A 15,441-nucleotide genomic window follows, 5' to 3' on the forward strand; every position below is an offset into this window, starting at 1 on the left:
GGAAATAGTCGTGCCAGTATTTACGCGTAGGCGCCAAACCATGCCACGATGTATGAGACGAAGCTTATTATTGCAATAGCGTGCTGCGTCCACACACGATAAAACAACTGAAGTAAATGAGCAGCCATTTATTAATAATTGGGAAATGTCTAAGTATAAGAAAAAAAACGGACCATCATGCGTAGTTACGCTTATCTAATGTCATTGCTCTTCCGAATTGAGAAAGCATGCTTCTGGGATGAAACTATGGCGACAATGAACACTTCAAGACTAGCGTGTGTATTGGGAGGCTGTTTTTATTGTCTGGAAAAATTTGGACATGCACAGCGTTATCAATGTGAGTAATCGCACCACAGCAAGGGCACACTTGCCCTCCTACATTGAGAAGGCCTCCACACGCCTCTCATCACAAGTTTGGGACGCTGTAGGCGACTTCCCGACCTCTTTGCCACGACGGACACGCGGCTGCTTTCTGCTGCTTCTTCTATTCGCCAGACTTGTTTGTCAACTATCCTGTTCATCGCCTTCCTCCCTCCCCTGCAAGACACTGTGCCGTGATCCCTTAAGGGCTGCCGAAATTAGGTGCCTTCTTCTTTTTCTTAAAAATCACTACTACCACCACCAGCGAGAGGCAATCGCCTCTTCGTGGGCGGAGGGAAAGACGACGATTCCTTTGGAGGGTCCTGGACTCATTTGTTTTCCTTTGCAGGGAATCTTGGAAGTACGGAGGATATAGCACGCGAGCGCAGAGACGCTCGAGTGTGCTTTTCTTTTTTTTAATGTCGTATCCCGCTGCCTAAATAATGGAAGTATCTGTAAATAAATGTTCCAGATTTCAGCTTCGGCTCCTCAGTTCGTCTTCGCCCCTATCCTTGGATGGCTTCGGTCGCGACAAATGAGCCCCAGTCGCAACGCCATCCTGAGTGGGCATATTTTTTTACAACTTCCAGCCCCTCTTCCCCTATTGAAAAGCGCAGTTTATTGTCGACACTATTACACATTACTTTAGTTTGATGCGTATGGCTTTTCAGACCTCCTATTCTATTTTTCATGTCTACTTCAGTATTCATGAGCTGTCATTTGTCCTCTGAGTTGGCTAATCGCTGATTGGCTAATAATTTTTCAAGATTTGTGTAATTTCTTATGTATTAGGATTATGTGTGCGTTCATCCAAGATTCTGGTGCATACCCGTCAGGACTTTCACGTATACAAGTTTGCCAGTTCTTGTAGCACAATTTCTCCACCATCTTTCACAAGGTCCATTGATACCTAATCCTCACCTGAGGCTTTGCGTCTTTGAATTCCTTCTAGTGCTTTTATTACTTCCCCTAACCTTGCTGGTAAGATGACGATTCCCTCAGGGCTATTATTGCTTCTTACGATATCATCATGGTTGTTTTGGTTTCTATACAGCTCTCTGTAAAACTCCTCTGCCACCTCTACTATCCTATCGACATTAACTATGTCATTGACTTCATTGTCTCTTAATGCATACATCCGATTTTTGCCTATGCGCAAGTTTGCTTTCGCAGCCTTTAGGCTACTGTGGCTTTTTACAGCCTGCTCGATTCTCTTCATGTTATACCTTCTGGTGTCGGCTACCTCTCGCCTATTGACTGACTTCGCAAGCGGCACTTCCCATTTGGTCTGTTGCATTTGAGGCTTTCAGGACTTGTCATCTCGTAATTCAGTTACCTGGAATCGAGATTATGTATTACGTGTAAATAATATTGTCAATTGCGTCGTATGTTTTGTGCGCAAGAAAAAGTGTACGAAGACAACCATAATCGTGGCTTAAGCGAATTGAAAACACTCGAACCACCTTCCTTCGTGCTAAATGTTTACGGCTGGAGGGTTCAGAAGGGGTCTGCGGCACTTCAGCTGCAAGAAACGCGTTCTATGATCTACGTACGGTCGCACGCACTTTATGTTGTCAGAAATCAGCAGACGGCTGATACCATGTGTAAGTGCTGTGTTTTCATCGCGCGGGTTTCGTTGAAGCTGTAGTGAGCACTACGGTGGCCTCTTTAACTCCAGCGGCCGCTTTCGCTTGCGTCATCTTTTTGTGCAGTTACTCCAGATGGGATCAAAATTTTGGTCATTCGAACCACGCCAAGATGGCGGCAGTAGGAAGCAAGTGAAATGAAAAGTGCTCCCATAAACGCCGCCGTGTTAGCGCGATTCTACGCTCGCGTATTTAAGCAGTGATGCTGCTTGAGAGCAAAACTCTATTTGCAGTGAAAGACTGCGTTGCCGCTAAGCCAGCCGCAAAATGTCGACTCTGTCACTATCACCATCTTAAACAGCTACCGGGGAGGGGGGATCAAAAGATCAAAAGTTTCTTACCTTCGTACATGCATTCTTCAGTTCAATCACCTATCGCACCAGACCCATCAATCTTCACAATCATTAAACATATATGTATCACCCTAACAGTTATAACTGGTACCATGCTACACTGAGCATACTTGGCTCTGAGCGTACAGGACTTGTTTATGCAGCTACCAGATAAAACGATTTGCCCCGACATCTGTTCAGCCCTGGATTAGGGTGTTGAAAAAAACACTTACCAGAGTCATCGGCAACTTGTGATCTACAGATTTCCTTTGTAAACCTAGCAGGCCCGTTGATACTTTCTCACTTCCTTCCTCTTAGCTCTAAGAAAGCTCTACCAGTGCTATGGTGGCAGCAGCGCCACTCAATAGATAAATTCTGCAAAGTTGAACAATTTCATTAAGCATACGAGCCACGTCTACCACATATTTCTGAGCGTATCTTCACTTCATCATTCCTAATGATAATGGTAACAGACTTTTTCGGCAGATATATTTGATTTGGACATGAAAAAAGAAACATTTTCAATAAGGGCTTTAGTGTACGTGCAGCCTACACGCAGAGGTTCTCAATGAAGTTCGAAAACTGCAATCTTTACGTAGATGACAACGATATTTTTCCTGGCGTGCGTGACTACCCTCAAGGCAGTCCTTGTGGCTGACAGCTTTGGTGCTAAAGCAGTGCCCACCTTCTGGGGAGCCAATGGACTTGCTCTGATTCCTCTTCTTTCTGCAAATCCCTTCATAACAGGTAAATTGTAGCAAATTCAAAACATTGTACAAAACCATCGTTTACGAACCATAGAGAGAATTTTCCTAAGTGTAGTGCGCACACACAGTTGACTTGCTAAATGAAGAAAAGGATGTTCTGTAACACTAAGTCATTTAACATTTGGCAGTAAGTAAAGTAAGCCAATTACACCGACTTATTTTGGAGAGCCCAATTTCTAATTAGGGAAAGCACATTGCATATTGAAAATTCCTATTTCTTTTGTCGCATTGTTAAATTACAATTGACCCCTTTTCAAAGCTTCAAGCGTTGTGTTTTACTTGGGGACAAAGTTTAGCAACGTTGCATGCAGAACAGCCGAGACCCATACGACAATGCAGCGTTGTGTCTAGTTGCATTTGTGTTCCCACATTCTACGCCTATGTTCTGTGAGGATCCGTCTGGACACGCAAGTGCTTATACGATTCACCATTCGGCAAGTATAGATTTTTCAACTTTTCATATGCGGCAGAAACAAACTAGGTGAGCCTGCTCTATCGAAGGCTACACCACGTCGCACATGTCGAAATAGGCATATTACTTAATCTCAGCGAGACGATCACAGCAAAAGCCGATTTAGCCACCTTTCTTTTAAGACTGAAAATTGTGTCTGTGTTAAATGGCATATTAAGCACCTAAAACCATAATATGCAAACTTCACGCACATTTTGTATTCTGTCTTTGCACTTCCTGCATCTTCGTAGCGGTAATGTATCGCCATCTAGACTGACGTCCGGAAGCTGATTAGAGGGGTTCACAAGACACCTTGAAGACCATCTTATACCATTCTTCAGAACTCGCACAAGTAACCCTGCCAAACAATACAGCGAAAAGTGATGAAAATAATGTGTGGCGTTTCTGCAACATGTAAGCACGAACCAACCTACCTTGAGCGCAATTTTTCGCTCAAAGAGCTTTCGTGTGCGCGAAACGTTCGTTCCTCGAACATAATTTTTGTAACCAACAGTGTCAGCACACGCCTACTTACCATATATTTTTGGCTTTTAATAAAAATGTTTAAACAGTTGCACGCATGGGTGAGAATAAGCAAACTGTTTCGCTGACGTAACACAGCAAAAAAAACCGCCTCGTGTTGGTATAATCAGGCTAAATTCTGACTTAACACAATGAAAAAAATAAATAAAACCTCGAGATGGTATAGTGCACCCCGACACCAATTTCAAATGCATTTCATCATAAGAACATTGCGGTGTCAGCGAGTTTTCATCCGGCTACTTTGGACGGCTGTTGCTAGGGGCTTATGTGAATTTGCGAAATGGTCCACTGCAGTGTGTAACAGCAAGGATTCCTTGCCCACAAAGCTCACTGAAAGCACGGAAACCACATGATCACTATTGATTCACATTGTAAACGAAATACGGGCGCATTGTTTCATGCTATCACTCAAAAACGTCTACAAAACTAAGATTTTTCATTGAAACAGAAGCCTTATCTTATAGGTAACAACAAAGTACTTCAATCCGCAAAAGCAGGGTCTTTCAAACTATTTAAAGAGTCAGGCCACACATACGAAAGGACCACTGTGATTGTCCCGTTTACAAGGACTGACATCGTTCACAACTTTTATTGAAATGATGATGAGGCGAGGAATAGGAGTGGCCGTTTTCTGGTGATAGCTATCGTGTTTCATAGCATGCTCAAAGTGCTTTTCGTTTTTTTTTTTTCAGGGCACTTCCGAGACAAAATGGGATCGTACGACAACCTCCTGAGACTCCTTGCCGGCATTCAGCTTTTCACTGCCATTGTGTTTTTTGCGCTCGCATACGTACAAAACAGGAAAGCAATGCCAATTCCTAGTTAAAAAAAAAACTTCGGACAGGACGTATGGTTGGCGATCACGCAGCCGGTATATTGTGGTTGCTACTGGCTACACCTGCCAGCTGCAAAGAACTCGTTATGTACGCAGCCTGGCAAGTGAAAATTACTCGAGGTTTCACTAAAGGATGTGAGACAATTATAAGAACAAAGATTATCCACACGGGTGAATTCCCTGACGTAACTGGAGAAATGGGGCACAGGGCTCCTCCTTAAGGCGTCGTAAAATGGTGCTAAAAAATTTAACTTTGAGGCGAGAAAGTGACACTCAGAAGCTCTAGGCTAACTGCAATTGACATCACGTGCTTGCAGTTAAGATATCATCGTGCCCTTCTCGAACTATCACCAGGCGCTTGCACGCTCTGACAGCCTGTTTATCACTTCGTCGTCGTTTTTTTTAACCATGCATCCGCATTTTCGCCCCGTGATTAGGTCATGCCAACCTCTCTCTACGAATGATGCCACAGGTGGCTCTTTTCTTCCTCTTATCTACTACTTAATGCACCAATGGTTTGTCCAAAACCATTGGCAATTGGCGCAAACCATCAGAAATGGCACAAAAAAATCCCAGCACTCTGCCAAACTGTCGAGGCGTTTTCGGTGTGACAACACCGCAGCTGCGCGTGCCAAACCAGTAAAAGGAGGCTCGCGGAGGTTGTTCTTTTTTTTCTTCTGCAAGCACATATGATCAGCATAAATGCAGCCAGGTATAGGATAGGTTACTGCTTGTACTTCATGACTGAGTTTACTTCATCAGTTATTTGTTTTGCCGAATGCTCTAAAACGCAATTTCATTTTTCCACGAAATGTATTGAAAACATTGAACATATTTTGCAATAAATGAATCTTATTTATAAAGACCTGCGTAAGTGTGAATACTGCTGTTTCCAGAAAACAAATGAGCAATGCTCCATGACACCATAAGCAAATATCATTTCCTTTCATGGACATCCAAAAAGTGTTGGATGTTTTCTTCAGTTGTAAAAAAGCTTTCGTGAATCTTTATCACAAGTGAACACGCCCGAACATTGACGTTGAGCATGTTTGTGGAGCACAGAGATAATTAGTAATATCAATGAAAGTTTTAGGAAGAATTTTCAAATGGCTCCACCAAGAATTTTTATTTCATATGATTCCTACTTGTTTTCAACCTTTCAACGGGAAGAAAATATTTCTAGAACATATTTCTTCAGTGTCACGTAAAATTCCAAAATATTTTTGTTAACGTTAGCACTTCGTTACTACGACAGACGCCATCATATCATGACATCAGGCTCACTAAACATGTTGTTCATGTAACACTATGTAACTCGAAAGCACTGCGTTGTTCTAGCTGATTCGAATATATGCATTTTGTGCAACACTACGACAACATCAATTAAATACAATGCCTTATGAAGCAGCGCGCAAACGGATGCAATTACGCTCACATAGATTGGTGCAATTTATGTTTGCATGATTGTGGCTGCCTCTGCGCTGCTTCATAAGATATGATCAGTACATAATAAATAAGTACGAGCTCATCTGAATGATGTTAACAGAGTTCAACAAAATATTTGCGGTGCTTCTCCCACTGGGAAAAAATTGAAATAAGACAGGGTAGGGTGCCCAGCTCCTCTTCCGCCAGCTCTCATTTCTTCTTTCGCGGCCACAACAATTTTTTTAGCTACGCACGAACTCACTAGGCGTATCTCTCTCATAGAGAATATTTTTGTTTTCGCAACTGAGTTGAAGAGCCCTTTTTTATTGGCGGGTGCTTTGTCAGGTTGCATATCGCGCTTTGCCCGGTGTCAGATCTTAAAGCTGATACATTACGCGTATGGGCTGCGATTCGACAATTTTGTCATGGAGGTCCCCGCAATATTTATGTGATGAAACTGTGCGCCTTGTGATTGCTCGGCCACCATATATAGAATGACGGCGAGCAAGTGAATTTATTTGGTCCTTGCAGCTTCGAACACATTTATGACTTGGGTTTCTATTCTTTTTTTGTGGCTTTGGTTTTTCGCAAGACACGAAACGTCTTGTTAGGAACCTCCTTAGCCGATTTCAATTTATTCAATTCAATGAGAATAAATCAGCGAACGTGGTGGAGTTGAACTGCTGAACGTTTCTCAACTTCGTCTTGTGACAAGTAAATGCAGGCCACATGGAGACGAAAGAGCGAGGCTTTGACTAATACCATAATTTCTATTGTAGCTCAAACCTGATGCGTTTAAGCTCCCATGAAGACTATAGTATCAGATTTGGCTCCTATGTACTAATATTCAGCTCTAAGGCAGCACAGGGCGACAAGATACTGCAGTGGTGGCAAAATGCAATAAAAGCTTTTGATGTAACTCATATTTGCTAAGCAAGCTTAAATGTTAGCGCTTACATGCGCGTTTTCTGTCACCGTCCATCACGGAAACCTACATTGAGTGCAACGTAAGTATTTGGGCTTATGCTTCCAACAAGCCGCCTTAGCGGCGACATGTGATGAAGTGATTGAAACATTGCTAATCCAGTTTTTTTTATTTGTTGCACTTGCCATAAAGACGCACTTCATGTTTTTTTTTAACATTCTGAAGATCTCCGAAATTCTCATCATTTCATTCTATATGAATGTATGTCTGTTAATATGGAAATCTTTAAATCAGTATAGTACGACGACTCTGTGTGATTCAATCTAAGTACAAAAAAAAAGGTGTTGCACATTGCTTCACTGTTTGCTCGAGCTAATTGTTTGCATTTTGCGGGCCGATTTTGAATGCCATTCCTTACTGAACTGAGCTCTGCGGTCTCATTGAGTGAGAGCTCCAAGAATCGGTGAGTTGACGCTTTTTTTTTTTGAAAAAAAAATTGAACAATGACGTAAACATAACACATGCAGTTATCGCTGATTCATGCACGCCCTGCACGGATATGAAATCATGACTAGAATTATGGTACTCAAGCGTGCTAAATATGCATGTAAATTTTTTTCTGAGTACTTGGACATATTCAAGTATTAGTTCGAGAGATCGGTGTTTGAGAAACTTATTCTAGAATTGTAGTGAGAAAGTTGCAGGTGGTACGTACTGAGAGCACGCCAAGTTCCAGCGCTAGATTGTATAGAATAACAATTTAGCGACACCCTCACACAGCGTAATGGCATACCTGCATTTTTTGGCTAATAATATTAGAAAGACAAGAATAGCTGTTCGGTTAAACTGCGAGGTATTATCATAAATTGTGTACTAACGACCCTAAAGAAAACCTAAAAATCATCAATAAAAACGCATTAGAAAAACAGTGGCCAGGCCACTAGACTAACTGCAGTATAACGTGGGCATGGCACAAAAACCCGTGGAACCAAACATAATCACTGGTTAACAACCAGGTTGCGTTAAATGTGACCCAGCGCTATTGTGGTCGCGTAGTCGCTCATTAATAGATTTACCGGTTCGGCCTATGCAATTTCTATTACAGGAGAGCAGAGTGCTGTAAACAATGCTTTCTGAGCATTTTACTAGTTTTGTTTCTTTTCCTAACCATTCCTTCCTTCCAATTCTACAATTGTTTGATCTTTTTGAAAGTCCTTTTAGCTTGTTTCACATGAATAAGAACCACCTGTGAAACTTCGTCAAAACTTTCTTGATTCTACGAGATATATTTTGAGTTTAGGGTAAGATATCCGGTCCTTCCGAGCTCCGACTCAACCTCACACATTCTTCAATCATACCGGTAGGGATGATTGCAAGGGTCTTTTGAGCAACTGACCCGATGACATGATAACCTTATGCTTGTACAAATTGCCCGATGCTTCATAATCAGGCTGCGTGAGCATAACAATTTCGTGAAGCGTGGGGTATGTTCTCGTCTCGGTAATCATTGTCGTGAATGAGGCTGCGTGCCTTCGTTTGCACAAACCTCGATCATAATTGACCGCCATGGGAAGCACACAAGTGATATTTGCGAGTGTACTGTCGCGCCACTAAGCGGAATTCATGGGCATCCTCTCGAGGATGGTCAGAGATGTTCAGTTGTTGAGTTGTGCTAACCTCAATGTAACATGATAATAAGATACGAACGCTAACTACTTTGAATGTTTTTTGTATGAGTAAATAAACCGGACCATCCATGAGACGATCAAACTGATTCGTTCTTGCAAGACGCTAAGCTACTGTAAAGTGAAAATTGTGGCAACTCACGTTTTTGATTATAGCTCGTAGAGAACACGTGCAGGCTTCGCGAGATTATGTAGTTAGTTAAATGTTATCCGACCTTTGCAGTTGAAGTTCACCTTGTTTTACGCGCGTATAGAATTCACCAGTGCTTTTGTTGTGCATGAATCCCAATATTTTCAATGAACGCGGAAAGTCGCGCGAACTCGCATTCACTCTCGAAAACATGGCAAATGCTGTGCCGCTTGTTTTTGTGCGTTTGTTGGTAGATGACAGTACACTGCAAGCAAATCGTTGAAGGGGTTACAAAGCAAAATATTCTCCACACCCAGATTAACGTGGTGAGTGATGTGGTGTTGGTGTGGTCGAAGTCGTTCAGCCTGGACTGCTCACATTGCGATTCACGGCCTCATCTATGTCGTCGAATTACTAGTGTTGGATTCCTCATCCCAGGACTTCATTTTGGGTTGGGTCTTTTTCTCCGCTGATACGGCCGTCATCGACTGCTCGCGCACTGAGGTGGAATTTGAAGTGTTTAGCGACGCTACTTTACATGACGCTGTTGAAACCAGGGACAAACTATTTGCTGCTGAAGACGTTATCATACTGCCGCACTCTTTTGCCTTGGCCATGGTGTCTTGCAACGTGCTCGCCGAGCCAAGTGCCCTCTTCACCCTATCTGCCGTTTTTGTTCGTCGCAAGTGTTCGCCGCTACCTCATGCCCTTTTGGAACTTCATGACGGTGTCAGCATACTGCTTATCTTACATCTTCTGTCATGTCCTGTAACACTACTTCGGGGCGAGTGAGTCGGGCGTGTTTACAGTGTCGACCCTTCTGCAATTAGTGACATGTCGAATGGTTCCTTCGCCGAACACGAAGTCGCAGGATTTACCTGTGCCTATTCGCTGCAGAATACTAGAGCTGAAATACTGAGCAGCTCCATCGCTGACACGTTAACCGTTTCGCAACGTGCTCAGCTTCTAAGACTCCTGAACAAGTTCCCTTCTTCCTTTGACTCCCAGCATAGTCCCCTCGGCCGCACATCTGCTGTGTGTAACCGCATCGACACGGGCACCAATAAACCACTGCGTCAAAGACCCTATCGCGTGTCCGAGACAGAGGGTCAGGTTATTGGTGACCAAGTAGCTGACATGCTCAAGCGTGGAGTCATCCATCCTTCGAATAGCACCTGGGAATTTCCAGTCGTTCTCGTTAAGAAGAAAGACGGGTCAATTTGCTTCTGTATTGACTACCGTCGTCTTAACAAAATAACTCGAAAGGACGTTTACCCCTTACCGAGAATCGACGACGCCCTTGACAGCCTGTAAGGTGCGGAGTTCCTCTCTTCTATTGAGTTACGGAGCAGCTACTGGCGATTCCCAATGACACCGGAAGATCAGCCTAAAAACGGCCTATATCACATCTGATGCCCTTTACGAATTCTGCATCATGCCTTTTGGCCTTTGCAACGCGCCCGCAACATTCGAGCAGATGATGGACAATCTTTTGCATGGCCTGAAGTGGAAACCATGTCTGTGCTTTTTAGATGACGTGGTTGTATTTTTTCTAGATTTTCCTACGCATCTCCACAGGCTAGATGAAGTACTACAGTGCCTAACTGACGCCGGCCTTCAACTAAACTTGCGCAAGTCAGCTCACGATCCTCGGCCATGTTGTCTATAAAGACAATATTTTTCCTGACACTGTCAAGCTTCAGGCAGTTGCAAAGTTCCCTATACCCTCATCTATGAAGAATCTGCGCAGCTTCCTTGGCCTCTGCTCGTATCTCCGCCACTTTATTCGGAATTTTGCGATGATGACCGCCCCCTTGACTGATCTTTCACGGAATGACTCGAAAAGTTACGCTTGGTCACACGCCTGTGTTGATGCCTTAAAAAATTCGCACCACCTGTTAACCTCACCGCCAATCTTGCGTCACTTTGACCCGACTTTTCTGATTGAGGCACACACCGATGCAAGCGGTGTTTGACTCTGCGCCGTGCTCGCGCAGCGCAAATCGGGATTCCAGACGCACGTTTTCGCTTACGCAAGCCGTACCCTCACCAAAGCGAAGAATTATTCTGTAACAGAGAAGGAGTGTATGGCAATAATTTGGGCTCTAGGTAAACTTAGACCGTACCTATATGGTAACCCTTTCGACGTAGTGACCGATCACCATGCACTTTGTTGGTTATCCACGTTGAAGGACTCCTCCAGCCGTTTAGCTCGCTGGGCTTTGCGGTTGCAAAAGTTTAACATGTATGTTGTCTACAGGTCTGGCCGGCGTCACACTGATGCCGATACGCTATCGCGTTCACCTGTATCATCAGAAAGCTCTGCCTGTACGTCTATCTGCCGTGGACGTAACGGTTGCGTTTCCAGCAAGCTGCGACATGGCGTCTCAACAACGTAAGGATGACTGGATCAACGCTCTGCGGCGATTCCTTTCAGACGCGCCGACTTCTCCAACTTCTCGAACATTGCGCCGTCAAGCTGTTCACTTTGAGATCTGCGATGACCTCCTTTATCGCCGGAATGATAAGTCTGACGACCGAAAGTGATTACTGGTCATACCTTGCCATCTTCGTGCTGCAATGTGTTCAGCTTTCCACGCTGACCCTTGGTGCGCACATGTGGGCATCTTGAAAACATACGCTCGCCTTTCCTCCCGGTTTCATTTGCGAGGCATGTACACCTTTTTGCGCTAGTACATTCAGTTGTGCCCGCAGTGCCAACGAAGAAAAGCTCTGCCTCATCCCGCCTCTGGTACGATTCAGCCAATTCCTTGCCCAGCCAGGCATTTCGACCACATTGGAATCGATCTGTACGGGCCTCTTCCATTCACGGCTTCCAGAAACCTTTGGATCGTTGTCGCTGTCGACTACTTGACGCAATACGGACAAACAGCCGCTTTGCCTGCTGCCACAGCACGCGACGTGTCATCTTTTCTCTTGCGGAACTTCATTCTCCGCAACGGCGCACTGCGTGAACTTCTCAGCGACAGAGGACGCGTGTTCCTCTCTGAAGTCGTCAACGCACTCCTTGCCGAATGCCGTGTCATTCACCGGACTACTACCGCCTACCACCACCACACAAATGGCTTGACAGAAATATTCAACCTTGCCCTTGGCGACATGATAGCTAAGTATGTTGCCTCTGACCACTCCGATTGAGACTTCATTCTGCATTTTGGAACATACGCCTACCATACTGCTCCACACGCGACTACGGGCTTTTCGCCATTTTTTTGTTATAGGGCCAAGAAGCTTCAACCACACTAGATACCATTCTGCCCTACCACTCCGATTCCTCCGAGTCTACACCCATCTCTGAAGCTGCCCGCCGCGCCGAAGAATGCTGTAAGCTCACCCAGTCGTTTACAACCATCGACCAATGGAGACGAAAATCTCGGCGTGACGGTAACCACCCATACCCTAACTTTGTTCCGAACATCCTTGTGTAGCATTGGGTTCCAGCTGTCCCTAGAGGCCTTTCTTCGAAACTTGTTTCAAAGTACCAGGGACCTTACCGCGTTGTCCCGCAGACTTCACCTGTTAACTACATCATCGAACCCGTGACGCCGTCCACAGACCAGCGCTTTCGAGGTCGTAAAACCGTTCACGTACAGCGGTTGAAACCATATTACGAACCGCTCGTACTCAGTATTTCCGTGAGTCACCAGGATGGCTATTTTTCCGACGGGGGACGATATGTAGTGAAGAAGAATGGCCACTACTGCAGCGACATCGACACGTTGGCGCCAGGCGCGAGCTGGACTGCCTGGTTGCTGCTGCGACGCTTACCGCATACTCGGCCTGCGCTTGATGCTTCTGTACCGACACTGCTACCGCTTTTGACCTTTCATTGACATTATATATATATATATATATATATATATATATATATATATATATATATATATTGAAAAAGAAAACGCATCGTTGGCAAGCAACATCGCCACCGCTTGAGTACTAAGTTCTGAGCTTCTCTCGCTCGCCTCGTGCTGATCGTCGCCGGCATCTTCTTGACCGTCGCTCTGTCCTGATCACGTTTTCATCGAAGGGGTAGCGTCGAAACACATGCCAATAAACCCCTTTTCAGTTGGTGGAGGGTGCTGCCATTCGCCGCCGCCTAAACCTGAAGCTGCGCGACCGAACGCTGCCGCCCATTATAGCCACCAACAACGCGCAACCTGGCTCTTCAACTCCATCCTCCGGCAACCCAGGCATTCTTCGCTTGCGAGAGCCCAAGGTCTTTAGCGGAGCTGATGATACCGACGAGGAAGACTTGTTCATTAACTACGAACTGGTGAGTGCAAACAACAAGTGGGATGACGTCGACAAGTTGACTAACGTCATTTTTTGCCTCGCTGACGTGGCCGAAATGTGGTATAACAACCACAAAAACGACATTACGACGTGGTCCACCTTCGAAACGTCGTTTGCTGACGTTTTCGGCCGACCCGCTGTCCGCAAGTTCAGAGCCGAGCAACGCTTGCGGACTCGCGCACAAAAGCCAACGGAATCTTACAACAGTTACACAGAAGACATTATTGGTCTTCGCAACCGCGTGAATCTCGCCATGCCCGAGTCGGAGAAGATTCATCACATCCTCAAAGGGATAACTGACGGTGCATTTCACATGCTCCTGGCCCGTAATCCTGGCACCGTTGCGGAACTTCTCACTTTATGTCAAAGTTTCGACGAGTTCAGGAAGCAGCGCGCCCTGACTCGGCCATTTTCTTCACACCCCAACTCGCTCTCCAGCCTTACTTCTATTCCCGATCATTCACCAACCCTGCAAGAGATTACAAACTTTGTGCAAAAATAGTAGCTCGGCATCATCGTTGATCCCCTTCACGCGGCAGCCGCAGTCCCCTCGTCTGCCCTCAGCACTACGCGACGTTATTGCCGAAGAGATAGCTCAGGCTGTTCCCGTCGTTGCCCACCAGAAGATGTGGCTATGCCTGTTCCCCATGCTCCGGCTATGCAGCCCGTGCCCGCGCCTCTTACGTATGCCCAGGTAGCAGCATACCCCGCATGCAGCGTTTGCCACCCACGTTTTTGGTTGCTCCCCACTCCGCCCATCTTTCTACTCCTTGGGCCGCAGCGCAAGTTAGCAATTCCTGGCGCACTCCTGACAATCGACCGATATGCTACGCCTGCGGTACTCCAATACACGTGGCACGATAATGTAGCCGTCGCTTCCAACCACTCTATGACGCTTCTCGGCAGTTATCTATGACCCTCAGCCCATGCACCTACCTGCTCCCTATCCCTCACCGCGGTATGGCTACACTAACCTTCACGAGTCTCAGTCACTCCAGCCCTCATCTTAGACTCACTCTCCCCGCTCCCCGACTCCTCGCAGGTGATCATTGTCCCCAATGCATCCCCGACCCGCTTCCTCCAACCGGAAAAACTGAACGCCACAGTTCCAGAGGCAAGAACTGCGTCGTCGTCGAAATGCACATGTCCTCGCACTTCACCTGCTAACGTCGTCGCCATATCTGTCGATGGTATTTCTACCTTTGCCTTCGTCGACACAGGTGCTGCCGTTTCTGTTACAGCCACCGAGCTCTGGCACTTCCTACGCAAAGCGACCACGCCGCTCTCTGGACTATCGCTTCGTACGGCTTGCGCACAACCAGTTCGACCTCTCGGCACCTGTACGGCCCGCATATTCATCTGAGGCTCTATGTACGTTGTCAAGTTCATCGTCCTTTCGGTGTGCTCGCATGACGTTATCCTCGGTTGGGACTTTTTGTCACATCATCATGCTGTCATCGACTGCGCTCACGCTAAAGTTCAATTTTCGCACCTGTGTGACGAACGTTTGCACGAAACTCTTAAGCGGTCGCCAAAACTCGTCGTGCGTGAGGACACTCAAATTCCGCCAGCTTCTCTTGCCGTTGTCCCTGTTTGCTGCGATGACCACAACGATGCTACGGTAATGTTTACACCTTCCAACATTTTCATGAGCCGTGGAGCCGTTTCCTTGTCTTTCACTACACTTGACGTCTCTGCTGTCCGAAGCAATATTTTCGTCCACAACCCCCTTTACGCACCGCTTACGCTATTTGCCGGTGAATGTCTTGGTGAAGTGGAGTATCTTGATTCTTCTTTATTCCTTGACATGCCAGATGAATCGTGCACTAGCACCTCGACCGAACTTCATGCCTTTTCCCCACTGGAATGCTCGTCGAGGAACATCTCGAGTTCCATTGCCGACACCTTAAGTGCTCACGAACGCGCCGAACTTCTTAATCTCCTCAAACACTTCGCGAATTCATTCGACGTTTCTCAGCCGCGATTGGGTCGCACTTCCGCAGTGCACCACTACATTGACACCGGTTC

At 45.8% G+C, this 15,441-nt stretch overlaps 1 protein-coding gene across 3 annotated transcripts in view; it reads left to right on the forward strand.

Annotated features, from left to right (window-relative positions):
- LOC119167561 (uncharacterized) overlaps positions 1-5,797 on the forward strand; it is a 69,187-nt gene extending 63,390 nt beyond the window's left edge. For all 3 annotated transcript variants that reach the window (XM_075890796.1, XM_075890799.1, XM_037419067.2), the window contains exons 5-6: positions 2,938-3,085; positions 4,792-5,797. In XM_075890796.1, the coding sequence (XP_075746911.1) occupies positions 2,938-3,085; positions 4,792-4,925 (282 nt within the window). In that variant the 3' untranslated portion in view covers positions 4,926-5,797. The remainder of the gene's footprint in view (positions 1-2,937; positions 3,086-4,791) is intronic.
- The last annotated feature ends 9,644 nt before the right edge of the window (positions 5,798-15,441 follow it).

This window comes from Rhipicephalus microplus, chromosome 3 (assembly GCF_043290135.1).
Source record: "Rhipicephalus microplus isolate Deutch F79 chromosome 3, USDA_Rmic, whole genome shotgun sequence".
NCBI lineage: Eukaryota > Metazoa > Arthropoda > Arachnida > Ixodida > Ixodidae > Rhipicephalus > Rhipicephalus microplus.